Raw genomic sequence first — 27428 nt, 5'->3', positions numbered from 1 at the left:
CTGAGCTGTACAAGGGCCAAAGGTGCCATTTAGGGACAGTTCTGTACTTGGATCAACATTCTTCTAGGTCAGGATCAGCCAGACCTGAGGGGGAAACTCAGTGCCAGCTACAGATGTGAAGGTCTGATATTCTTCATGGTGGGAAACGGAATTGTCCTGGGCGTTACAGAGAAATGCCAGGATCACACACAGGGGACACTTTACAAAACTGCCTCATCCTGCTGGATAGACATTGCTTGCTAGATTGGTGACCTAGCCCTGCCTAGGATGAAAGGTTAGCTTTGACCTCTAAGGTCCCTGCCAGTTGTGCATCAGCATGCCTGTCGTTAACCTCTTCCATTGACCCCCAACCCTATGTCCAAATTGCCAACCAAGATGGTTTGGGTGAAGAAATGCTTCCTACTGGTAGTTTCCAAGCTGACAAGGAAGCAAAAGAAGAACAGTGGAATGGGATCAATTTGATATCTGAGGGAAACCTTCATCTTGGATTTTCAGATCTGAGCCCCCAGGGTTGCACCCCAAGTCCAGTTTGTATAAGAAGCCTGACCTCCCAGCTGATGCATCAAGCCCAGCAGTGATTCAGCATCTTAAAAGGGATGGGAAAAGGTCTTTTCGCTTGCTGATGAGGGAAAACTCATCTGGAAAAGAAGTCCTGGTCATCTTTGCCAGATGGTAATGAGGTTCATGAACTCCATGGACTCTGGACATGAGTGATGCCTGAAAACCAACCTCAGACTGAGACCCCCTCCCTGCTACAAATGCCTAACAAGGTTATGGGCTGTTCTGACATTCTATTGATAACCTGCCCATCATACAGGCCTGCCCACAGCCAGAGTCCATGCTCACTTTGACCATCAGGGCTACCAGCCATCTTCAGGGGTTTCATGGACAGATCTAAGACACGAGCAAGAAGGGAAAACTCCCCAGGGAAGAAGAAAAGTAGCGAGCGAGTGGAGTGAGGCGTAGCAGTGCCCTGCATTCCCACAACTGGTGTCTCCTGGCAGGATGAGTGCATTTAGTACTGACTGAGCTTGCAAGATACAAAACAGCAGAGCCATGTAATTTCTACTCCTTCCGTCAAGCAAGAATAAGGGGGAACATTGAGCCCTTCTCTTCACCTGGATGCCACATGCAAACCAACTTCACTTTCATCCTCAGGGAGATGAGGGATTGGGTTAACAACCCATTTATTAGGGTGGGGTGACAGATCTTTTAACTGTAAGATGGAAAATGCACGTATGACCTGCTGAAGGGTGAAGCCCCACCCTCTCCCACGTTAACCAAAACCTCCTCGATTAAATTTTGAAGTTAAGTGAGGAGTGTAACTTGAAGGCATTTGGTAGCTATCCAGCAGATAGCACAGCCAGAACCTATCAGCTCTCAAGCCAAGATGTGGAATTTACAGAGTCAGAAGGGCTAATTTGACCAGAAGTCAGTATATGCTGAGTTTCCAGTAAGTTGATTCAAGATTTTTTTTTCCATGAAAAATGCTACATAAACATCTCATGTCTTCTTAGGGGAAAACAGTTCATAGATGACTCATTTTTCTATTCTTTGAAGCATTCTATCAAACTCCAGTGCATCACCTTGTAGAGGATGTCTCTGGAATGAGGTGGGTTGGCCATCTTGGAGAGAGGTCAAATAATTTGACAGTCTTTGGCTAGGTGGCATCTAGACTGCGAAGAGTTTGACTCCTTCCCCAATAAAGCTTCCTTGGTATTATTTAAGTTTACAGTGGAAAGAGGGAGAAGAAGACACTGGATTCACTCAAGGGATCAAGGAACTCATACCCCTAAGAAAACAGCACTGAAATCCGAGCCACTGCGGATGGTGAGAGATGATCCAGTGGCATTGTCTATGAAGATAGAAGCATACTGGCCAGCCTACAAGGGGAGAAGTAACAAGGAGAATGAATGAGTGAGGAGGTTGGTCAGTGTCTGTGCACCAAGAGTCATGAGGCCAAGCCCATGGTTGGACCACTTCTGCCCACACATTTCTCTGTTCTCCTTGCCTCTGAGAGTGAAAACTGATAGGGAAAAAGAAGCAGTGGACTGGGAGGCAACCTTGACTCAGCCCTCCATCACCCATGGCTCATCACTTCCAAGTCTTGTCAGTAACCATATGCCATGGCACCATCCCCTTCTCTGGATACCCTTGTGGTCCAGGCCCAGACTACTGCATTCACCTCCTAAGAGATCTCTTTGCCTCACCTCTCCACTTTCCAGTCCATTTTCTTCTCCTTTGCCAAAAGGATTTTCCCAAAGCTCATGTCACTCTCCCTACTCAACAAATCCAAGTGAACCCTTGTTGCCTCTAGGATAGAATGGGTACATCTCTGCTATCTAAGGCCCTTCCCAGGCTCACTGCATCCTGTCCCCCTCTGCACTGCCAAGTTCAGCCAAAATGGCCTTTCTTCTCTTCCTACACGCAGCATTCCATCTCCCTTGCTTAGTATTGGCTGTTCCCCAGCTCTGGAATCGACTCCCTTTTCACCTCTTCCTCAGAACCCCTCTCTTGCTTAATTTAAGCTTCAGCTCAAGCATTTTTTACATGAATTGTTTCCTGAGTCCTATCTCCTCCTTCCCCAAGTCACCTGGTACATAGTTTGTGTATGGGTTGTCCCTCCTAATAGAATAGAAATCCCTTGAGGACAGGAATGAATTCATTTCTGTCTTCTGTATCTGCACCCAGAGCCTAACACTCACTAGGCACTTAATAAATTCTTGTTAATGATTAGAATAGGCTCTTAATTGGTCTCTACCCTCTCCAGCCACCAGGCACAGGTCTAGCCATGTCATCTTTCCAGAAATGCTCCTTAGCTGCCTCTTTGGCTGGCATTTTGAATCCTCTACAACCTGGCTCCCACCTACCCTTCCATTTGTAATTCATAGTACTCCTTTGCCCAGACACTTGGGTCCAGCGAAAATGGGTGGCCAACCATTCTCCTAATTTAATAGGCCATCTCCTATCATTTGTACAAACCAGCCCCTTCCCTGGAGCACCTTCTCTCTGAATTGGTCATCTGTCCTCCCATCTATAGTTCATGTTTATAGAGCACATTAAGATTTGCTAAGCACTTTCCATATATTTTCTTACTGGATGCTCAAAACTGGCAGGTTGATGCTTTTGTTATCCCATTTTACAGAGAAGGCAACTGAGGTTGAGAGTGATAAGTCGCTAAGGCAAGGTTCGAACATAGATAGCAAATGCCATCACCTCCTTATCTCGGTGGATGATCTGAAAAAAATCCATGCCTTGGTGATCCACGTTTGGAGAAGAGCAAATTCAATATGAGAAGCCTCTATTGAGCTTCAAGCACTGCCAAGCAGGTGGCTCAGTGGGAGTGGGGTTTGGGGCTCCAAAGACTAAAGAGGCAGCCCCCGTGCCTCAGTGCCCTCACCCTCCCTCCTAAATTCACCCTTTGTTAACTCTGTAAATGCCAGTTTGCATCCATGTCTTAGTGATAGAATAGAATGGAATCATTTGTCTCTGTGTTCCCAACATTCGGTACGGTGTCCGGCATGTAGTAGGTGCTTAATAAAGGCTTGTTTATTGCCTGATGACTTCCTACTAGGCAGACACAACATTTACATAGGGAAGTATATACGTGATTGTATAGGGGAAAGGGGGAAGACACTAACAACTGGACATGGGTCCCCCTTCTAAGCCTCAGTTAAACCCCCAGTAAAAGGACTCAATAGCCTCCTTCAGAGGTCCCTTCCAGCTGCAGATTAGTCTTCGTCACCGTTCCTGACAATTGTATAAAGAAGGAAAGTGCTGTCAACACTTGGTTGCCATGGGTCATTGGCACAGCACTTCCTCCACAGAGAGATAGTAAGAAATTGAGCTTTCCCTGTTGGGGAGCCTGCCTCAGTTTCATCATCTCTTAAATGGGGAGGGTTGAAGGGATACAGTTTGAATGAGACGGTCCCTAACTAAACTAAGGTCTCTTCTGCCTTTAACCCACCGATTTAATCTGCAATGGGGTGGAGTGGCATTCATGGAAGTCACTCTTGGCTGTTTCCCATGGCCCCCCAGGGCCCTTATTATTTACCTGTAGGTGCAGGATTCCATTCACAGAGATGGTGAAGAGCTCAGTGCTGTTTTCCAGGCTGGTGATGGTCTCCAGAGATCTGTGAGCCAGCAACAAACAGAGAGAGGAGTCAGTGCCAAGCTGACTTGGGTTGCAGTGCTACAAAGAGAATTCCCCTTTGGGGGAGACGGGGTGTGCACATTTCTCTCCTGCATCCTAGCCCGGCAGCCTACAAGCAGTGGGGGCCTGATGGGCAGACTTAACAGTTGCTTAGGTGACTTCTATTGGTAATCTCCCACCCTTGTCTCTTTGCACAGGCTATACCCTCAGCTTTGACATGCATTCCTTCCTTACTTCTCTGGTCAGTCTCCTAACTTTCTTCCAGGTCCTAGTTACGTATCATGTCCTACCCCAAGACTTTTCTGACACCCTCAAGTTGTGAGTGGTTTGTCTCCCCATAATTATGTTGTTTGTGTTTTATTTACTATGTACAATTTAATTAAAAATTCAAAGTGTCCCTCCGGTTATCAGACATTGCCACAGGGGCTGTAGTGGGTGCTGGGTTCAAATACAACTAGGCACTTACTAGTTATGTGGCCCAAGCAAATCAGAACCTATCTGCATCAGTCCATGCTGGACTCAATGGCCTTCTAAGATCTCTTGTGGCTCTAAATCTACAATGCTTCTGAGTTTAGGATGGGAGCTGTGTTGGGAACTGGTGAATTGAAGCTTACAAGAGATGTGTTGGAGGCTGGATTATGATCCCTTGCACTCCCCCCACCTGGTGATGGAACCCTCCAATCAGAGCCAATGGGACCAAGGCTGTTGTCTAAGCCCCTTAGCTTTCCTCAAGTGAACTGTCCTCCAACCCTGCTATTGCCAGTGTAACCCTTGGTACCTCTCCCCTGGGACCCATGCTTCACGCCTCCTAGCCACCAAGGCTGAGCTGACTGCCAACTGCTGAATTATCTGATGGGGCCAGCTGTCTGTGCCTCCGTCTGCACACTCACACATTACGCTGACACAGAGACTGGATGCAGATCAGCACCCGCAGGCGGTCCCGGGACCGAAGTTGTCCCTTCTTCTGATGGTCCCCACCGTGTACTGCCAAGTGAGAGGAGAAAACAGGTCACTGGCATGTCCCACCCATCTGACTAGAGGGAGAGCTCCAGCTTGTGCAGATGGGAGGGGGGATAGCGAAGATAGGCCAGGGCAGTCCTGGGGAAGGGGGCCAGGCAGTCACCCCCAAAGCTGGCCAAGTAGAGAAACAGCTGGAGTCTGGGAGAAAGGCATCATTTAGAGATGAGAGGGGCCAGAGGTGCTATCTAGATGCCCAGAACCATCCAGCTAGTTAGACCCTCTACCATTGGAGAGCCCTTCAGATATATGCTCCCCCTGAGTTTCCTCTTCTCCAGTTCCTTCAATCCATCCTCTAGAGCAGGATTCTTAACCTGGGAGTCAGGAAGATGAATTCAGATGATCCATGAGTGTGGATTATTTCAACATAATTGATTCCCTGTGCAATCATTTATATTTTATGAATTTACAAACATTTCTCTGAGAAGGAGTCGTAGGGGCTTCGTGCCACAGGGAGCCACGACACACACAAAAGGCTGAGTCCCCGTCCTGTGGCATGTTTTCAAATTCCTGGACCAGCCAGGTCTCCTTTTGCTGTGTAAACCCCACCTTGACAATGTCTTTCCTAAACCATGGCCTTCAGAAATGGGCACAAGCTCTAATGGGGTCTGACCAGGGCAGGAAAGAGAGTGACTGTGATCTCCTTCATGCAAAAGCCTCCTACTTTTCTGAGACAGAGGCTGCCTGGTGTGCGCTTCCTCAGCTAAGATGAGTGTGTGGTATGATGGAAAACCCTCCACATTGGAGTGAGAGGACACAGGCTCGAATCCTGGCTTCGCTACCCACTAGATGAGTCACCTTGGCCAAGCTGTATCAATTCTATTGGCTTCAGTTTCCTCATGTGTAAAAAGAGGGAGTCTCATTTGGCTCTAAAGCTATGAACTCTGTCTCAGAAGCTCTGGGACCTCCATTCGAAACATCAAAAACTGAAACGTCATTGATTCAGAGCTAGAAGAGACTTGAGAATTAATCACCTCTAACCCCTACATCACCACAATTTCATTTCACAGATAAGGAAAGTGAGACCCCAACAGAATTCTAAGTCTGGGACATCATGGCTATCTGTCCCTCCTGCCTGGAATGCCTTCTCTCTTCACCTCTGCTCACTAAAATCCTTCCCTTCCTTTGAGGTCCTGCTCAGGTCAACAAGTCAAGTTGGCAAGCATTGATTAAGCATCTACCATGTACCAGGCACTGTGCTAAGGCCTGGGGATGCAAAGAAAGGCAAAAACAGTCCCTGCTCTTGAGCTCAATCTAAGGGAGAAGGCGCTTTTGCAAAATAAGTGCAAAGAAGCTTTAATCTCCAGGGGAAGGTAGTAGCATTGAGGGAGATCAAGAACGGCGGGATGTGAACAGACTAGTTATCAATGACCACTTCCCTCCCTAAACAGGCTCCTCCCATTCTTGCTCCCAATCATACCCCACACCTGGTATCACCTCCTTAGGATGGACTTGCCCACTATTCAGGTGTAAGCTTCTCAGGGGCCAAGACTAACTCAATCACCTTTGACCAGCACCATGGGTAACTAGCTCCTTGCACATAGTACTAGGTTAAATGTTGGCTAAAATGAATTGATGAGAAAATGGAATGAATCTGACTGTGGAGTTGTGTTCATCTGAGGCCATCTGGAACCTGACTCCTCCTACCCCCCATTTACACATAGGGAAGCAAACATTGAAAGGTCAAAGACTTTCCCAGAGTCGTAAGGGATCAGAAATGGATTCAAACCCAGGTTTTCCTCACTCCAAAGCCAACCTTTCCATCCTACCACGTCGAGTCTTTTCGGATGCAAGCTTGTTCTTTGGCAATCATCTAAAGGCATGAGTGACCCAAGGCTCCCAGCACTGAGGGTAGGCTCTTACCGATGTACAGGGTAGCAGCAAAGGTGTAGAATCCAGTGATGGGGACTGTGTACTGGCCGCTGGTGAGATTCAGCCCCAGACCTCGGTGAAATGATCCCTCTTTTCCAGGCTGAAAAGAAAAGAATCTGAATTACTTCCCTGGGTTCAAGCCTCTTCTGTCTTCACAAGCATGGGAAGCTGTGTTGTCTGGGAACCCAAGGTGGTGGCAGGGGTGACCTATTGCTACACACTGGAAACCAGCTGCCCTTGAGGAGGTAGACTGGTGCTTCTCAGACCCTGGCCTTTGTCATGCTCAATGCTCACTGTGTCTCTGTAGTGGGGGCTTCAGGACAGCAGAGACCTGGGTTCAAGTCCCACCCCCAACACACAGGAGCTGTGTGACCAAAGGCAAAACTCTGAACCTCTCTGAGACTTCATCTCATTGGTAAAGCCTAGAGTCCCTATTTCATTCTGAGGGTCACTTGTGAAAAGTGAGTGGGGAAGTCTCTGTTCTTCCAAGGGCTCTTGGGATGTTGGTCCTTTTTGCCGGCTGCTCCGGGCTGGGAGTGCAGACTAGAGCAAGGAGCATGAGAGCCGAGTGGCCGGCCCATCCGGTTCCTCCCCATTCACCAGGTAATACTGCTGCAGCTCCTGGAGGGATCGCCGCTCAATAGACATGTTCTTCCGCAGCCGACAGTGGAAGGCAGCCTCTACACGGTGAGGTCTGTATCTCTCTGCCAGGGACCCGGTTACCAGAGCCAGCACATCTTCCTCTTCAGCCACAGCCTCAACCACCCTCTCCTCCTCAGCCTCAGCTTGTCCGCCCCCACAGTCCTCACAAGGCTTCAGGCCCATCTTCTCCCGATGTTTCACTGCCCCTGCCAAGAGAGTGGCCCAAAACTCATTAAGTGTCTGCTATGGGCCAGGCAGGGTATGTTCCTGTTCTCAGTAAGCTTTCTCCTACTGAATACCAGATGGTACTGAGTACTATATGGTACTCAAAAATGTACGAACATTTCCTGAGTATTTACTGTATATGTAAGGTCCTCCGCTAGCTATGAGGAGGCTTACAGAGATGAATGAGACTGTCCCTGTCCTCAGATCTTCCAGTCTGGACAGGAAATCGGACATGAATAGAATTATAGCTCCTGAGCTAGAAGAGATTTCAGAGGCCATTTTACAGATGAGGAAACTGAGGCTGCAAGAGGTCACACAGCTAATAAGTATCTGGGACAGGATTTGAACTCAGGATTTCCTGATTACAAATCTAATACTCTTATTCACTGTGCTACCCAGCTAACTTGATAAGAGTGAAAGAGTGGGTTGGGCCCAAATCCTGGAAGACCTTTGAATATTATTCTGTGAGAGTGAGGAGGGGGAATGACAGTTACCCTGGTAATTAACATCTTTGCATATTTGAAGCATCGATGATTTTTTCATTGCCATGGGCCACCCCCATCTGTGACTGGGATGGGAAGGTTCTTGAGAGTACTTGTACTTTTGTCCCATCTGTCGCTACCTGTGTGACCTTGGGCAACTCACTCAACCTCCCTGGGCCTCAGCTTCCTCCATAAAGAGGGTGTTGAACTAGATGGCATCATAGGTCTCATTGGGCTCGAGATATGGGACCCTAGGATCTTAGGACTCTCCTCTGCCTGCTCTGGCATTGAGCTCAGCAGGCCCTCAGAGGTACCAAGTCTGTGCCTGAACCCTTGCCAGCTTGGCAGTCTCCACCAGGGTTTGTACTCAACTGACCTGGCCTCAAGGACCCACGGTCACCCCCAACGCCAAGCCTCTCACCTTTCATCAAGATTGACAGTATTGGTTTGTTCTCTTTCATGACGGGATTCCAGGGGGATTTTTAAAGTGTTTTTCCAATCCTTTTGATCAAACATGCTAATACCCTTCGTGTTACAGATGGGGAAATTGAAACATACTCTGATTAGATTTGAGAAGTCCTCACTAGCCACTGGGAACAGAACCTGAGATCTTTCTCATTGCAGGCTAAGCATGATGTCCTCTTAATGAACAAACTCTCCAAAACAAATCCCACCTTAACAAGTGCTGAGTGAGGATGCACAGCAAAACAAGTCATCCCTCTACTTCACCCCACCCTTCCCCACTCGCATGGACATGAACACAGATACAGACAGGGATGCAGACCCAGTCACCCCCATGGAACTATGACACCCTTCCATGTGCCCAGTCACACGCTGCCAGGAGAGAAGAGTGAATCACTGGGGTGGGCATTAATGACAGGCAGAAAATGAAATTGAGATGTCCTCTCTCTTAGTTAAGAAACATGACTTGAGATTCTCAGACAGAAATCTAGCCTCTTACCATCACGCATAGTGGAATTAGCTTGTTCTATTTGAGTGGCATGAGTTATAGACTGTCAGTACAAACAAGCTGTTTCCTCTGGTGTTGTTTTTACTGAGCTATTTTTGTCTCTGTGTGAGATGATAGCCTGAGTCTAAACTTGATTTTCTCTCTCTGTCTCTCTCTCTCTGTCTCTCTCTCTGTCTCTCTCTCTCTGTCTCTCTCTGTCTCTGTCTCTCTCTCTGTCTCTCCTCCCATCCACCCTTGCTTTCTTGCTTTGTCTCTTTCTCTGCCACTATCTCTGTCTCTCTGTCTCTGTCTTTCTCTCTCTGTCTTTTTCTCACACACATACACACACACACACACACACACACACACACATTCCTAGTGTGTCCAACAACTCTCAACATAGACATGATTACTAAGATCTCCTCCAACTCTGAAACCTATGAACTTAGTGGACACCTCCCATGTCCAAAGCACCTGTTGCTTCCTGCTGACAAACATTCCCAGTCTTTCCTGGACTCTACTTAGCTGCCATTCCTGCTCCTGTGGGAGGAACCTCAGAAGGCATCTAGCCCGACAACCCCTCCCTGAACAAGACTCCTTTAGGATGTCTCCAGTGAGGAACCAACCAACCTTGGCTTGATGATCCCCACTGCCAATCACTTCTTATGGATGTCCATTGTACTTGGGGGCAGCTCTCACCAGTAAAAACTTTATGAGTTTTCTTAACTCCCAGCCTAAATATGCCTCTTAGTCATTCAATCAGTGCTCCTGCCCTTTGGGCCCAGACAGAACCACCGGAAGCTTCTTCTACACAAGAGTCTTCAAATACTTGAAGACAACTAGCATGTGTCCATCTCCCCTGTCTCCTCTTCTCTAGGTTGAGAAGAGAACTTGGTTCCTTCAGTTTACCCTCTGACAGAGTTGGGTGTCAAGTCACTTCATCATCAAGGTCACAACTCAACCGCTCCACATCCCTCCTAATCTCAAAGTGGCTCACATTAGCCCACACAAATGCTGTTTATTTACAAATACTGAAATTATTACTGATTTGGGATGGCTGGTAGGTTATGCATTTCCATTTTGCAATATCTGACTAGCTCAGGGATTACTTAACGCAGACAGATATGAGGCCAAACCTTTCCCCACCCCTACCCCCATTATTTGAGAATACCAGTCTGAGTGAGTGTGAAAACCCTGAAGCCACAGTGATGAAAGATCAGCAGTGGTTCTGCTGCAGTAAAAAGGATGAGTTTTTTGTAAGGGAAGGCTGCAGGGAGGAGGGCACATCTGAGTTAAGCCACTTTGTGTGAGTTTGGAGCGCCTAATCACCAGAGCCAGCTGCCAGGGCATGATGCTTTGGGGCTTAACAAACGTGATCATCTGTCATGGTGTGGAAGAGCACCCTCTCCATTCATTTACTCATTTATTCATTCCCTCAATGAATGAAGCACCTTTGATAGGCCAGGCAGAGTTTTAAGACACCACGAGGAACTGTCCCAGCCCAAAGGAACTGCACTTGATGTGTGCCCAGACAAGGCAATTCAAAGTAGGTACAGAGTGATTTCCAGAGGCCACTTGGGGATCTGAAGAAGTTTGCTGTGGGAGGCCACACTTGGTGTGAGCTCTGAATTGAGGTGGGGATTCTACAAGGTGGAGGTGAAGAAGGAGGGTATGTCAGGCAAGGAACATGGCCTGGGCAAAGCCACAAAAGCAGGAGATGGACTGTTGTGTGTGGACAGCAGCGAGTAAAGGCCCATGTGGCTGGAATGGAGTTTGCATGAAGGAGAGTAATTAATATATAAGAAGAATGGAAAGGTTGACTAGAGACAGAGTGTAAAGGGCCGAAAATGTTGTATTTTATCCAAGGGGCAACAGGGAGCTCCTGCAGATTCTTGAGCTCTAGACCAGTGAAATCAGATCTCTGAAGAGTTGGAATCAGTGAAGTGAGAGGTGCGATGATCACATCTCACAGAAGATAGTGACTCAACCTGAGTACAGAAACAGCAGCCTCTGGGGGAGTAAGGGGCCATCACATAAACTGTCAGGATCATGACCAAAAAACCCTGAGGCCCCAGGGACTGGAGGGTGGGCATTGGGAGCAGGGTTCCCATTCCAGGGCCACTGAGTTTCTTGGACAGACATTAGAGAATGTCCCATACCCTATTGAGATAAGGTTCAATACCATGTAAAGGGCCAGCACTCAGTAGACTGTCATGCATGACCCAGGGAGCTTGTAATAGTCTCCAATCTCACTTGGGCAGGGCAGGGAGGCCTTCAGCAGTATGGGACCCATAGTACAGTAGGGAGTTGGGTGGAGCACAGGGACCCAGCCCCAGACAGGGACAGAAAGAAGCTCTCCCGTGGGTGAGCCAGCCCTGAGTTTTACGGCTCTCCACCATACCAGTAGCTTAGTGTCCCTTGACACAGCCCCATAACACCTCCATGCTCTCAGTGTCACAGAAATAGAGACTTGCCAAAGCAGAAGGGACCTTGATGGCTAATGTTGTTCAGTCATTTCAGTCATGTCTGACTCTTTGTGACTCCACTTGAGGGTTTCTTGTCAGAGATCCTGGAGTGCTTTGCCATTTCCTTCTTCAGCTCATTTTACAGATGAGGAAACTGAGGCAAACAAGGTGAGGTGACTTCCCCAGGGCCACACAGCTAGTAAGTGTCTGAGGTCAAATTTGAACTCAAGACTCCAGGCTCTCTATCCACTGTGCCACCTAGCTGCCCTTGTCTAAACCATGCTCCTAAGAGAATTCCTCCTACAGTACTCCCTAAAACTGATCATGCAGACTCTGCTTGGAGACCTCCAAAGGCAGCCCATACTTTCAGTCTCTCTGTGACTTTGACCCCATCACTCCTAGTTCTGTTCTCTGGGGCCAAGCAGATCTAAACTAATCCCCCTTCCTGACTTTTCCAACATTTCCCATGAAAATTACCTATACTTCCTCACATTATAAGATGGAGCCAGCTCCCTATTTGGATTATGCATACAACCATCCTTTGGGGGTGTACCATGAAGGCACAGATGATACGCCCTGCGTGCTGGATGGGGTTTGAGAAATCCTACATATTTTTTAACCCCAGAACCAGGGCAGGAGCCTGAATCAAAAGCATGATCAGAAACATTTAAACTGGCCCCATCCAGTCTCTGCCCCCACTCCAGTCCCAACCTCCCCTTTTCCCTCTTTGGCAGAAGTGGCCTGTGGCGGGAGTGTGGGACCCATGTGGGAGAAGGTTTTCCCACAGTAGCTTATCTTATAGAATGCCTCACTTTGCAACTCTCAAGGATTTTGAAGCTAAAGAAACAGCGGCTAATGGAGAAAACGTTCTCTTTGTAACTCTCCTCTGTTACAGTCTGCTGCTGAGTTGGGTTAATTGAAGGATGTGAGATACAATGTTCCATGAGAACCAACTCTTTGCCAGATGGGAGCGGGTGAGAGAGAAGGATGGTGGAGGGATGGTTTGGGAGTAAATGGAGAAGGGAGCATCAAGGGGGGTGAGGGGAATGGGAGGTGGGAGGATGTAAGGGTCATCGGGGCTGGCTGGCCAGGGAGCTAAAGGGACCCTAGAGGAAGACCAGGCAAAACCAGGGTTATTTGTCAGCAGGAAATAAGAGTTGATGTGCATAAAGTTCAGAGGTTTTAAAGTTGGAAGAGATCAGATAGCTCATTTAAACTAATCCGTTTACAGATGAGGCCCAGACGTGCAGGCAACCTTTTAGGATCAGCCTTTTAGGGCTAAAATAGTCTTTAGAGTCCTCTGGTCCAAGCCCCTCATTCAGCAGATTGGGAAACCAAGATGGTGGCTTGCCTGAGGTCACACAAGTAGAAAATGGTAAAATCAGGATTTGAATCCAGACCCTCTGGTTCTAAGTCTAACATTTTTGTATCTTCACAAAAGTTTACTGACCTTGAAGTCAGGAAGATCAAAGTTCAAAGTCTACCCCTGATCCTGCCCTCCTGCCTTCGAACCCCTCCACTTCAGCCCTGTCTTTGCCTCTCTTTATATCCCCAGCGCCTAGCACAGCACCTGGTACATAGTGCGCCCTTAATGTGTATTGGCTGACTGACTGGCAATGAGGCTACATGGTATATTGGAAAGATCTCAGTGCTTCGAGAAGACCTGGGTTCTAATCCTGCTTCTGCCATTTCCTACCTATGTGACCTCAGACAAATCGCTTGACCTGGCAAGTTCAATGAACTCCATCATGGCCACTGCTGGACCTTGACTACTCATGTCAGCACCTTCAGGAAGTCAATCACCTGATGACACCACCCTCCCTTCCCCCCCCCCCCCCCACAAGTTCCATCCCCATACCTTTCAGCAGCAGCTGGAATTCCTTTAATAAATCCTCAGGTAGGATGAAAGACCCTGGGGGGCCCTGAGGGCCAGGGGGTCCAGGAGGCCCTGGGAGCCCAAGCTGAAAGACAAATGACAAGGAAGAAAAACATCAAGGGCCAGTGCCACCAAGACGAGTGTTTTCATAAAATCCTGCCTTTGGACTCCATTCATTTTGATCCAACAAATCCTTATGAAATATCTTAGACGTGCCAAGCCCCAGGCTGTCTATGGCTACAGATTACAGCACAATGGTCAATGTGTACTGGCAGAAGGAGCTTCCTCCTTAGGAATTCCCAGTTATAGCACCAGTGTGTACAGTCCAGACTGTGCTAGGGGATGGGGTGACAAAGACAAAAAGTGAACCAGCCTTTGCCCTCATTTGTATTCTCTTCAGAGCTAGGGTTTAGTCTCCCCTTAGCCCTTTCTATGATGCTTCATGGTGACTTTGCCTACAAAGAGTGGGATGTAGCTGGACTGTTGGGGGAAGGGAAACATTTTCATTTGGTACAGAGCCTAACACAAAGAGAAGCCACTCCTCCACCCCATGCCAAGCTTCCTAGTGATGCCTGCAAGAATGCTGGTCAGCCGAAAATAGGGTGGGCAGGGGTAGAGGGGCATCCATTACCATGGAATAATATAGTCCCCCAGGGAACATCCCCAAGAAGGCAGATTTCAGGCATCTGATCACCCAAGGTCATGCCAGGACCAGGTCCCCAGACAGTCTCTACAAAAGCTGAAATCTAGGAGGTATGTGGTTGAAGGGAAAGAATTCATAAGGAAATTCTCCCTGTGGATAAGGTTGAAGGGCTCCAACAATTTGGAAAAACCAACCAGATCTGGATGTTTTTCTTTGCTTTGTCTTTTTTATCCATGATTCCCATTCACATAAATCATTCCCTCTTGCTTTTTGGAAATCAGTTTTATGATTCATCATAGAACCTTGAAATTGAAAAGGACTTCTGGGATTATCATGTCTAACCTACCTACCCTGAGCTATAAGCCCCGTCTACAATGTCTCTAACAAGTGGTCCCCCAGCCTCCACTGGAATCCCTCCAGTGATGGGGAACTCACTATCTCACAAGACTTCATCTCATTGTTGAACAGTTCTAATTGTTAGGAACTTCTTTAAATTGAGTTGATATCTGTCTCCTGCTAACGTTTCCAAATCAGTCCTATAGATGCCTGCCCTCTGGGACCAGGATATAGGATTCTTTCCCTCACCCACATTAATGGACCCCCTGAATTTTATCTCTGAGCCCCCTACTGTAGACCTCCAGGGTTTTCAGAACAACCTTCTGTAGGGAAGGGATGGTTGTTGTCCCCATTTTACAGATAGAGCTAGTTGGCACCACTAGGCCAAAGGACTGCCCACAGTTGGCCAGCTTGGAAGCAGAAGTTTTATAATGTTAGCTACTTAAGGAGGAGGCTGTCTTTCTCTATATTCTATTTGGACTCCAGTGCCTGGCACATATTAAATACTTAATAAATTAATAAATACTTGTGGACAGACTGATGGCCAAGAGATATTAAGCAACTTCCTCTCTTGGTCCTACAGAAAGTGGTGGCTCCAGGATTCATTCATCTGAGTCCAAATTCAGCTGAAGCCCATGGGCTCTGGGAGGCCCAAGCCTCTCCATGCTCACCTTGTACTTTTTGGATTTCCCAGGGTTCCTTTTTTTGCCATTGACCCCTTTGCTGGACTGTCTGACAAAGAGCATCCAGGCATCCCTGGGATCAATGCTTCGGGGCCTCTCGGTGACAGGGGCTTCCTGCAACAGAATCCAAAAGCTGACATTGACCAAGGAGGTGACATCACATTAGAAGGTGGGAAACTGACAACAGGACTTGCTGGGCACCGGGAGCTCAGAAACAGAAAAAACTAGACTTTGCACTTTCACTTTTTTTTTTTTTTAGCACAAATGCCTATGTGTGTATGTGTACATATTTATAAATTTTGGACTAATATTAATATTTAAACATATACATGTTATAAAACGTTCACAAAAATAGAAGTTAAAAAAAGGGATCAGATAAAGGCAAAGTTATATTTGCACCAGAGGCAATAGGAATCTACTGAAATTTATTGACTAAGGGGATGGTCAGAGCTGCTCTCTAGGAAAGTCCTTTAGGAAGAGACAGGAGGCAGAAAAACAATTAGGAAGTTATTGCAATAGCTTAGTGATGAGCCCCTGGGCTACGATGTGTCACTAGAGAGAAGAACATACATATGAGAGATAGCCTGGAGGTAGAAAGAACGAGATTTGGGGATTAAGTGACTACCTAGGTTGAGGAAAAGGAAGGAGACAAGGCTGACTCGAATGTTGACAATAGGGATGATTGGGAGGATTAAGGATATCTGCCCTTGACAGAAACAGGGAAGTTCGGATGAGAGAGGATGTGTGTGTGTGTGTGTGTGTGTGTGTGTGTGTGTGGATGCTGGTGTGTGTGTGTGTGTGTGTGTGTGTGTGTGTGTGTGTGTGGATGCTGGTGTGTGTGTGTGTGTGTGTGTGTGTGTGTGTATGTGTGAAAGAGAGAGAGAGAGAGAGAGAGAGAGAGAGAGAGATAATGTGAGGAGACACAGATCAAACACATCCCTGCCTTCTCATCTATAGATGACTCATTCTGTCCCCACAATGCATGGGGTGGGGGGAGAGTGACACCCAACCTTCTTGTGGTGGTCAGCCAGGTCAGCCTCCCTTCTGCAAGGAGGAAGCATTCCTTCATGATAAGATCTGCCTATGAGCTTTCCTCTTCTCTCACCAGGAAGGAGGTGCCCATATCACCTTCCTGCCATCACACTGGGCTACATCCATGCCCCACCATCAGAGCTACCCTTTATTTAACATCTTCCTCAATTCAGATGGAATCTCTTTTAGGACTGGGGTTTTCTGACTTGCTTATGTTTGCATCTCCAGGATTTAGCACAGTGCTTGGCACACAGTAAGCACTTAATAAATGCTTCTATCTACCTGTCTGTCTATCTATCTATCTATCTATCTATCTATCTATCTATCTATCTATCTATCTATCTATCTATCATCTATCACCACACCGCTCCAGTTAATGAGTTTTCAACCACACCAGATATCTGGGATCAATCCCTCATTTTTAGAGTCAACACTAACAATTTCCTACCAAAAGAGCCTTGAACGTCAGTGTCAGAGGCCTGGTCCTGGTCCAGATGGGCCCCTAGTGTGACTGACTTGGGGCTTCTCTGACACTCTTACCAGTTTTCTGCCTCTCCCTGGATAGAGGTCACTGGAATAGAAGCCCCTGGGAAGCAGGGACTGTTCCCTTTGTCTTTGCATCCCTCCCACCTCACAGGTACCTGGCAAATATTAGGAGCCTAATAAATGATCATCGAATTAACTGTCTTGTTGTTCTCAGTTATTAGTATTGCCCCTTCACACACACACACACACACACACACACACACTCACACACACACTGAGAAGTGACTTTGCATTTACAGTTTATATATTTTCTGTTCATTTAGATGTATACATGTCCTTCCCCCCGTAGAAGGATCAGAAGTATTTTCTTTTGTTGTGTTTGTCTCTAGGATTAAGACCTGGGGAGGAGGGGGATCTTCCCTAATAGGACCACGTATTAACATAGAAGAAGCAGATATTAAATATTATGAGGGGCAGCTTGACTTGGCAAATAAGGGGGCAGGCCTGAGAGCCAAGGCAGCCAGAGTCCTGTTTCTAACGTATACTGGCTTCGAGGCTCAACCTCTTAGTGAGTTGGGGCAGCTCCTTAGACTCTAAGGGGGGGATTCATAAGTGATTGTTGCCTGGGCTAATCTATATTGTAGAAGGAGCTTCTCATACTGATGAAGTCATAGGGTGAAGGAAAAAAATGTGATTTAGTCCAACTAGACATAATCCCAAATAGTTCACATTTCTTTCATTCTTTAAGATCTTCAAAGACCTTTCCATACATTGTCTCATTTGATCCTCAGAATGACCCTGGGAAGGCAGGAGATATTCTTCTCCCCATTCCACAGATGAGAAAGCTGAGGCCCTCTGAGGATGCAACTTTCCCATGGAGAGAAGAGCCAGAGGCTCAAATTATCCTGACCCTAACTCCGGAGCTCTTCTCACTGCCAGCCTCCATCCAGTCTAACCTTTTCACTGACAGATTTGGAGCCTGATGTAGCAAGGGCTCCCACAGGGCAGCCCAGAAATCCCCCCTCCCTCCCTGCTTTCCTTCTGGAGCTTGGTTTGTAGACACTCTCTAGAAGACCCTAACAGCTGAGCTGTCCCAGGGGTAGGAAAAGAGGCAAAGCTTGAAAGCATCTCCAATCCTACTCTCCACAGGCTCCCATCGCTGATTGGCTGCAGGTCAATCCTTGCTTCCCATGAACCATTCTTAGATGCCTCTGTAGGGCTCCCTGCTCTGAACAGGAGGGAGGCACCGATGGGGATTTGGGGGGAAAATCTTGGGCTACTGAGATGGGAACAGAGTTAAGCAATCATCTTCTGGGGAAGCTGGATCTCCCATTCATTCATCCATCCCTCCATCCCTCCATCCATTCATTCATTCTTAAGGCTGGTGACCTGCACAGCCCTCCCTCACTCAAAAAAAAGTCAAATGAAAGTCATGTCATCATTTCTCTGATGGCATGGTCTTCTTCGGCAACGATGGACGAACACAATCCTATGAGTAGATGCAGCTGGCTGAATGGGATCAAGCTCCTCCTTTCCTGTCTGCCTCCCCTCCCCTTCCTTCTCCTCTCCAAAGGAAGGTAAACTTGGATGGCCAAAAGATGCCCAGTTGACTTGGGTTTTACTGGCTCCTTTCCCCTTTCCTTTCCTTTCCTTTCCTTTCCTTTCCTTTCCTTTCCTTTCCTTTCCTTTCCTTTCCTTTCCTTTCCTTTCCTTTCCTTTCCTTTCCTTTCCTTCCCTTCCCTTCCCTTCCCTTCCCTTCCTTTCCCTTCCCTTCCCTTCCCTTCCCTTCCCTTTTCTTTCCTTTCCTTTCCCCTTAAACCTACTGCACTCTGAAGCTGGGATTCCAATGGGACCCTGTCTAAAGGCTCTTCTGGACCCTCCTAGGTTTACAATGATTATCAATACTAACACTTGCTGTTTCCCTCCCAGCCCTATGTTTTTCTTTTTCTTGCTCTCATTGCATGCCCTGGCTACTTCTTAAACAGGTCTATTCAATGAATGGGCTTGCCTTACCCTAAGTGAGTACCTTCACAGACCTTGGCCTAAAGGGCCCAACGTCTCCCAGCGCATCCTGGATCATCTCCAGTCATCCTAATGAATATCTGGTCACTGGATTCAGATGGCTCAGGAGAAGAAAATGATGCTGGTGGTCTTGCACAGCCCTCCCTCACTCAAAACTAAGTCAAGTGCAAGTCACGTCATCATTTCTCTGATGGTATCGTCTTCTTCGGCAACGGAAGGACAAACACAAACAAAACATTCACTTATTTACTGTGCAGTGGGCTTAGTGCTTAGGATGAAGACAAAAAGCCTGATAGTTGTTGCCCTCAATGTGCTTAGATTCTCCTGGAGGTTGGGAGGGGGCACCACAAGTCTACTGAGAAGTAAATACAGAACATATACAAATCCCAAAACAATTCCCAAGATGGGGGAAGGGAGGGCACTGGCTCCAGGGGAAATCTGAGAGAACTTCCTCCAGGAGGCAGCATGTGAGTTAGGATTTGGGAGAAGCTAGGGATGTTTCAGTGTGGTTAGATCGCTGTGTCTAGAGTCAGGAAGCAGAGGGTTCAAATCCCACCTAAGGCCTGTACAGGGTCCTTACTAGTGACCTTGACCTCTCTCAGCTTCAGTTTCCTCATCTGTAAAATGGGTAGAATAATAGCACCTACCTCCCAGGGTTTCAGGGAGGATAGCATGAAGCAATAATTGCGAAGCACTTAACACGGTCCCTGGCATATAGTAAGCACTAGATAAACGTTAGCTATCATCTTCATCATCATTTTTTACAAATCTTCAAGCATTTTAAGGGGTGTCCCAAAAGTCTTTATTGCACTAAGATGTTTTGGGACAACTTGTATAATTGTCATCCAGGAAACAGCTAAGTGGCTCAGTAGATAGAGTTTGGGGCCTGGAACCAGGAGGAACTCGGTGCACACTCACTAGCTAGGTGACCCTGGGCCAATCCGTTAACCTCTTTTTGCTTTCAGCCACTGGAGGAGCAATTGGCAAACAAACCACTCCAATGAGAAGACCCCATGGAAAGCCTTGGCATGCCATGGTCCACAGAAGAGTCAGACATGACACTGAACAACAAAATGATGAGGGATAGGTGAAGGAGAGGAGGGGAGCATTTCAGGCATTCCAGGAGATAACCCAGGGCACAGAGTCCAGAGATGGAGTGCCATCCATGCACAGGGTAATAGCAAATGGGCCAGCTTGACTGGCCCTGCTGTATGCCATTCATTTTAAAAGAGGATCCCACTTTAAGATGTTGTTCCCTTCTCTCCTCCCCCATTCCTACTCCAAAGTGATGGAAAGAGCACAGTCTTTTAGTCAGAGGTACCAGGTTCTAAACCTGCCCCTGCTCCTTACTCCTGGAAGTCCCTGGAAGAGTGAGTGACTTCCTCTCAGTCTCCTCTATAGTCCTTGGAGGAAGAGGAAATGACACTCTCCAAGAACTCTCCCATTCCAGTTTCCCCTGAATCCACAGATTTCCCCCATCTTCCATCTGACTTTTTAAAAAACAGCCACTGTGGAGTTCATGATCATGACCCTGTAACATAACAGAGCTGCCTGCCACCTTCGAGCATTTGAACCTGGATCCAACGCAGCACACTGGATATGGAGAAGGATCAAGGGATGGCTCTGGAAGCCTGGAGGATTCCTGTACATAGGAGAGGCAGCTGGTGGGAGGCAGTGAGTCAGCCCCCTGAGCCACCCCAAACAAGGTACTTTAACTCTGCCTCAGTTTTCTCACCTGTAAACTGAGGATTCTAATGCTCAGACTACCTGAATGCTGAAAGAAAGGCCCTTTGCAAACTTTAACAGTCTCAGAGAAATGTCAGGTTTCATGCAGAAGATATGAGGGAAGTGAGGGCAGGCTGGGGTGTGTTTTCAGCTTGTGCAGTTTACTGAGCTCTTAATTACTGACTTTGCAATGGTTTGATGCAAGTAGGATGTACCTAACTAAAGCTTCTGAGTCTTGGCCCATCCTTTAAAGTAATAATAATAGTAATCCTGGCAATTATTTAAGGTTTGAAAATTACTGTACGATTGCTTTTTCACAGCAGTGATGGGAGTGAAGATATATTATTAATTCCATTTTACAGATGAAAAAACTGAGATTCCCAGAGGTCATGGGATCATGTCTAGGACTAGAAGGTCGATTAGTCAATAAACGTTTATGAAGCACTTACTGTGTGCCAAGCGCTGTGTTAAGCACAGGGGATACCAGAAGAGGCAGAAGGTGGTCTTTGCCCTAGAGGAACTCACAGTCTAATGGGGAGACAACAAACTCTAGGTGAGATAAATAGGAAATAATTAACAGGGAGAAGGCACTGGGATTGAGGGGTTGGAAAATGTCAGAGGAGAGAAGGAGGCTGCAGAGGCAAAGTGGACAGACCTGGGTGCCAGCTTGGATGGAAGAGGGGGTGAGGAGTCTAGGATGACTCCTAGGGTGTAAACCTGAGGGACTGGGAAGAGAATGCTGGGTGCCCTTGAAAGTAATGGGGAAGGTGGGAGAGGGGAGGGGACTTTAAATACCATCTAGTCCAACTCCCTCACTTCCTAGAGGAAGAAACTGTGGTTCAGGGGGGTCCTAGGATCACAAATCCAAAGCTGGGTGGAAGCTTACAGGCCACTGATCTAATCCAAACTCCTCATTTTGCAGATGGAGAAACTGAGACTCAGAGGGGAAACTGCTTTACCAGAATCACACAGGGAAACTCTATCTGAAAGCAGGATTCAAAGCCAGGTTCTCCTGGCTCCAAGCTCAGCATAAATGCACTCTATGCCTCTCAGCAGCTATGAAAAGCACACCTTTCATCAGACATTAACATTTCCCTTAGAGCTGACCATCATGTGCTTAAGGGCACATATGCACACACAGCTTTCACAGGCAAGATGTTGCTTTTAGCTTTAGAGTCACACACATGTGTGCATACATACAAGCACACACATGCACACATATGCACAGAGACACCCTACCTCCTCATTCCCTTCTCAGGCAGGGTCTCCCTAGACCCAGCAAGTCTCTCTTGTGTTTAATTTCAGGTCCTAAAATTCTTGTTCATGAGGTGCTAGTTAGAAGCCCAAAGCTGTGAGTTTTGCTTTGTCTTTTGGGGGCTGCTGTCTGCTCCACCAATCAGGGGAGTGACTCAGGAGGCTGCTGGTCATGGCTTCCTTATCTAAAGCCCTTAGAAGCACTTTCTCCCAGGACAAGCAGGGAGGGAAGTGAGCAAGTGCTGTTCAACACGTCCAGGAGCCAAATCCATTTCTGCCAGCCTAAAGACCCTCTTCCTTCTTCCCTGGATTCCCATATTAGCACCTCCACTGTGCGTGCCCTTTTTATCCAGTAAGATCAGTTGGAAAGGCAGGGTCCCTGAAAACTTAATTCAAATGATCAAGGCATTTCCCCAGATATGCTCAAATTTCTACAAAGAGCTGCCTCCATGTTCATGAGGCATGCAGTTTAGACACACTTACTTCATTTCTGCAATATGCTTCTTTTCTTCATACTGAGAAAAGGGTTTTCCTGGCTTTCCCTTACTTCTGAAAAACTTTCCGAAAGATCATTTAGGATGACAGAAAAGAGGCATGTGACATAATGCATAGGGCACTGGACTTGGAGTCAGTACAAGTTGGCAAATCCCCTACTCTTTCTGTGCCTCAGTGTCCTAACCTGTCAAATGAGGAGGTTGGGCTCCCTGATTACAGGGATGCCCTCTGCAAGTCCAGCACTTTTGTTTTATGGACCAGGAAACAGGAAGAAAGAAGCGTAGGCAGGACCTGAATCCAGATCCTCTGATAACTGATCAGTTGTTCTATCCGCTACCCCACATTGCCTCCCCTGGGCTGTCCACTTTGACCTCATTATCACAATCTGCCTCCACCACTCACTGCCCCAGCTCCCCGATTATGCTTGAGGAAGGAGATGTCTTAATGGGATCAGCGAGTCACCTGTTTTCTTCCTTTGCCTGAACCGATGGTGGGTAGCCCAAGTGATCTTACCAGATTATTAGAAGCTAGCAGAGGGCGGCTGATCACGCCTTGTTCCGTGGGAAAGTCATTCCACTGAGATTGTTTCTCCAGATCCCGTCTACTTCCGTGTCTCTCCGACACCACCGAGCCAACACAGGAGCCAGCTGCCAGCAGCCCCAGAAAGAGAAACAGGAGCCAGCAGCTGGGAAGGATAGATGTGGCCTTCCCAGAGCCCAGAGCTCTCCAGCAGGGGCCCCTCCACTTCCTCTCCAAGAACCTCAAGTCTCCACGGAGGACAAAGCATGCACCTAGGAAAAAGCCAGGAGGTTGCCCTGAGAAACAAGAGGAAAGGATCTGTGACTAGAGAAAACTGCTAGGAGGATTGAGAGGGTTGGGAGGCTGGGATGAGGATGGGGTCCTAGTTTTGGCTTCTCTGGCAACCTTCCCCCAGAGCCAGCTTGGTCATCCATCGGCTCTGTTTCCCCTGGGGGACAGTCCATTCTTACCCAGGAAAGTGGAATCCATCGGGCACTCGGCCATTGGCTCCAGATTGGGGTGGCTGCGGAGGGGCCCACCTGGCTGGTTAGGGAACATGATCCCCCTCAGGAACAGATGGACTGGACCTTCTGACCACTGGTGAGGTCCACTGGAGACCCCAATCTTTGGAGGGACAGGAGGACTGGACCCAAACCTGGCCTGCTCCACAGTGGAAGGAGGGGTTATCTCTAGGTCGAGGGGAGGGGTGGTGAAGAGAGTGTCAAGGAGGATTTGCCTTTCCTGCTTTTCTTCTCCACCTCTTTCAATGTCAGGGAAGGTTAGCTGAGTGTGGATGGCTACCAAGGGCATCTGCAGAATCCTAAGGTCTGTCCCTTCTGCCCAGTAGCATCCCTGCTGATTTTCCTCTCTCCATCCTGTCAGCAGACAGGGCTCGTGGTGAAGTATGAGGTTCCTCAGCCAAACACAAGCTTCTCCCTTTCTTCCCTCTCTCACTCATCTATTTCTCCCCTTCCTCCCTCATCTCTCTACTCTCCTGTGATCTGTCCCTCTCTGTCTCTGTCTCTGTCTCTGACTCTGTCTCTCTCTCTCTCTGTCACTGTTTCTCTGTGTGTCTCTGGTTCCCTCTTTCTCTAGGTTACTATGGCCACTGGGCTCCTACTTCAGCCAAGTCCCTATCTCTGAAGTTTGGGCTCTTATCTCCTCCTTTTAATAAGCTTGAATTCCCCGCCTCGATGCCACCCTCTTCACTGGGGGAACCACAGAGCCCCCTTCTGGCCCCGAAAGCAAGGTTCGGGAGATGGGGAGAGGGAGGGGGCAGGCTTCATCTTCAGTCTAAGAGCTCCAGAAAGCTGGCAGGGACCCAAGGCTTTCTTGCAGAAGATTCACTGGTTGTTAATACTCCTAGCCTTGTGCCAACCTAGAAACTGGTTGCTTAGAGTTCGAGGGGGCTTGTAAGGGGCTTCCCCTACAAAACCCATAAAGGGAAAAGAGCCAATGACTTCTTAGGCATCTTTGGTAGCTGGACTCTAGCTGAAGAAAGCAAACTCAGCAATGGTGAGTCAGAGCAAGAAGAGAACACAGCTCACTGGTCTTAGAATCTGAGGTCTGGAGCTGAGAGGAAGACTAGAAGCTGTCTGCTCCTACCTCTACATTTGACTGGCCCAAGGTCCCACAAGTAGTGTCCAACAGCAGCAGGACTTGAATTCAGGTCCTCTGACCTCAATCCCAGTTCCATTGTATCATGCAATGATCCAGCCCTTCTTTTGGCAGATGAGGAAACTAAAGCATGAGGAGTGACTTACCTGAGCCCACACAGTGGTTTATGAGAAAGCTGAAACTAAAAGCCCTGACTCAGTACCCATGGCTCTGTCCACCACCCAATGCTAGCTCCTTTCTTTTGGTGCCCACCCCCTAGTGCAGATTCTTCAGAAATCAGAAACATTCTGTGATATTCCAATTCACTAAGAATTTCTTCCTCTGAAAAGTCTGGGCTCAGTACAACTTCAAACAAAAGTTTGCTGAACTCATGTATTGTGCAAAGGTTGGGCTGTACAAAAGGCATAAGGGGGGAAGTGGGTGAATTCCAGGGTGAATACAATGAAGCACGCATTTATTAAGTCCCTGTTGTATGCAGAGCTCTATGTCAGACACTAAAAAAATTATAACATTAAATAATAACTTATTGATATCCTTAATTTAATTCAATTCTACAAATATATTAAGTGCTTCCAATGTGCCAAGCACTGTGCCGGGCACTAGGGATACAGTAAAAGACAGCAAGTCCCTGCCCTGAGGAAGCTTTCATTCCATAGTTGGCTATACCTTATATAATAGCAAATAAATAAAGACAGAGAGTGAGGGACGAGACAAAGTTAGAGAGAGACACAGAGACTAAAAGAGGAGAGAGACAGACAGACAGACAGACAGGCAGAGACAGAGACAGAAACACAGAGAGACAGAAAGCAGCAAAGGAGAGCCCCTCAGGAAGTGCCCCCTGAGTGATACTTTGAAGAAAGCTAGAGATTCAATGAGTCAAAGGTGGAGAGACAGCAGGAAAGAAAAGGAACTAAAAGCCATGTCTCCCTGTTCCCTATCCAGGGCTCTTTCCAGCTATGGAAGGGCATGGAGGCAAGAGATGAAATTTAGTATTCAGGGAACAACTCAAAGAGAAGCTTGTGTGAAATGGAGATTGTGTTACAGGCATAACATGAAATAAAACTGGGAAGGTAGGTGGGTCTTATTAGTTTCTTCAGGACTTTAAGTGCCAACCTCAGGAGATTGTATTTTTCCTAAAGTCAACAGAACCAATGAATCTTTATGTGAAGGTGGGGGTGATGTGCTTATGTGTGTTTTAGTAATATCGATTACTTTCTAGCACTATAATACATCTACCTCATGTGCCAGGGCCTCCACAAGACGTTAGAGTCACACAGACAAGGTCCGATTTTGGGAAGTGGTCTAGATAAGTCATTTTCTCTTTGGACTTGTTGTATCCCCACCTAATGTTTATTCCAGGAAAAGCATCCAACTATGATGCATCTAGGTTCCAACAGAGGTAGGTTAAAAGTGTCCTCTGCTCCTGTATAAGCATTCAAGGTATAAATGCATATGCATAAAGGACATCCTTTATTTCTCCTCAAAGAAAATGCAGATGACACAAAGACTTCAGAGAACACCACAAAAAGCCACAGAAAAGATGTGAGGAACCCAAAGAATACATAAGCAGTTATCAAAAACACATAAGCTCTGCTTGAGTGGGAATTGCATATTAGATTATTAAAGAAACAGCTAAAGGGTGAGAAAAAGAAAACGAAAAAGGGCTGCAAGTACTCTGTTGCTAGGTGGCATGGTAGACAGAGTGCTGGCATTGGAGTCAGGAAGACCCAAGTTCAAATCCAGCCTTGACCCTTACTGTGTCACTCTGGGCAAGTAATTTAACTTCTCAGTGCCTCAGTTTCCTCATCTGTAAAATGGAGATAATAATGGCACTTATCTCTCAGTTATTGTGAGGCTCAAATGAGGTAATACTTACAAACTACTTTGCAAACCTTAAAGTGCTATATAAACACGTTATTAGTGTTGTTATTGCTGTTAGTGGTGGTGTCCTAGCCAGAAATAGAGAGGTGACAAGAGTTCTTCCTTGGGCAGACTATAAGCCAGTCATTCTGTATCATTTTCCTCCATATTTCCCATATATATATATACATATATATATATATTTCTCCATATAGGAGCTCCCCAACATTCTAGAGTCCTTTCTCTGGCACATGCAGTATTCCATGAACACCAGTACAGAACTGTTCTCTCTCATGACAAAACCAGCCCATCCCCCTTTCCAATCATACATCCCCTGGGTAGTATCTTTTATACCGCTTCCTTCTTCCATGTTGTGAGCATTGGTAACAGGCTGCAACCAACTTATATCTACCATGCACCTCTCTGGGGGCTTTCCAGTGGTCCTTAATTTTGAACTTTCAGAGACTGTGGTGCTCCATCACTTCTAACTCCTGTAGACTTGCCAGAGTAGCAATAGATAGCGTGGACATTTGTGGCAAGAAACAGATGATTAAAAGCACCATTTCCCCAATGCAAACCGAGAGCTTCTTCTAGTAAGTCCCGGATGTGGTTTGTTGTCCATTTGCAAAGTGTGTCCTTTATCTATGTATGATGCAATAACTCAATGGGCTTTCCACTCAACTACAAGTCATAGGCTCTGCAGTAAGCATTCTTCATCCATTTGTTTTTCCAGTATGCATAATTAGGCAGATCTCTTTGTGAGTCTCTGTGGATCTCACTGCAGAAGGTCTGTAGTATTTTGGAACTTTATAAAGCACAACGTCACCTACAAAGAGAAATATGGAATGAATGGTATCACCTCCAAAAGATCCTTTCCACATTAGGTCTCTGCACAAGATACTATGACAGCTTTGGTGAGCGCGTGTCTCCCTGATTTATGCCTTGGTATTGATAATAAATTGTGATCTTATACATGTACATGGGAGACGCCTCACTGGAGGTATGCATGTATATAAATTTGGTTTTTGTTCTGCCAGACTGGTGCTTTTTATGTGTGTAGTTAATGAACCATAAG

The 27428-nt window shown here is 47.0% G+C and overlaps 1 protein-coding gene across 2 annotated transcripts; it reads right to left on the bottom strand.

Annotated features, from left to right (window-relative positions):
* Nucleotides 1–1458: 1458 nt before the first annotated feature.
* On the bottom strand, nt 1459–23826 carry ERFE (erythroferrone). 2 transcript variants are annotated; one of them, XM_072618738.1, is made up of 9 exons: nt 23347–23826; nt 22871–23172; nt 15332–15457; nt 13664–13766; nt 7643–7890; nt 7034–7142; nt 5044–5137; nt 4055–4133; nt 1459–1883 (listed from the first exon to the last, which is right to left on the bottom strand). In XM_072618738.1, exons 1-9 carry the CDS (start codon nt 23684–23686, stop codon nt 1785–1787), a joined length of 1500 nt encoding a protein of 499 aa, XP_072474839.1. In that variant the 5' UTR covers nt 23687–23826; the 3' UTR covers nt 1459–1784. The 2 variants fall into 2 exon arrangements, with proteins under 2 accessions (XP_072474839.1, XP_072474838.1); XM_072618737.1 differs by having other exon boundaries at nt 22871–23148; nt 23347–23782.
* Nucleotides 23827–27428: the final 3602 nt, after the last annotated feature.

Source organism: Notamacropus eugenii, chromosome 6, assembly GCF_028372415.1.
Source record: "Notamacropus eugenii isolate mMacEug1 chromosome 6, mMacEug1.pri_v2, whole genome shotgun sequence".
Classification (NCBI taxonomy): domain Eukaryota; kingdom Metazoa; phylum Chordata; class Mammalia; order Diprotodontia; family Macropodidae; genus Notamacropus; species Notamacropus eugenii.
Note: the sequence above shows the minus strand (reverse complement) of the source record. Positions and strands in the feature narration are given on the sequence as shown.

Excerpts from the sequence above, each read along its gene's own strand:
- ERFE (XM_072618738.1), bottom strand. The coding sequence starts at position 23,686 with ATGCCCTTGGTAGCCATCCACACTCAGCTAACCTTCCCTGACATTGAA. Across the intron at positions 7,891-13,663 it reads ATTCCAGCTGCTGCTGAAAG|GGGCAGTGAAACATCGGGAG; the intron begins GTATGGGGATGG and ends CTCTCTTGGCAG. Across the intron at positions 7,143-7,642 it reads AGCTGCAGCAGTATTACCTG|CCTGGAAAAGAGGGATCATT; the intron begins GTGAATGGGGAG and ends TTTTCTTTTCAG.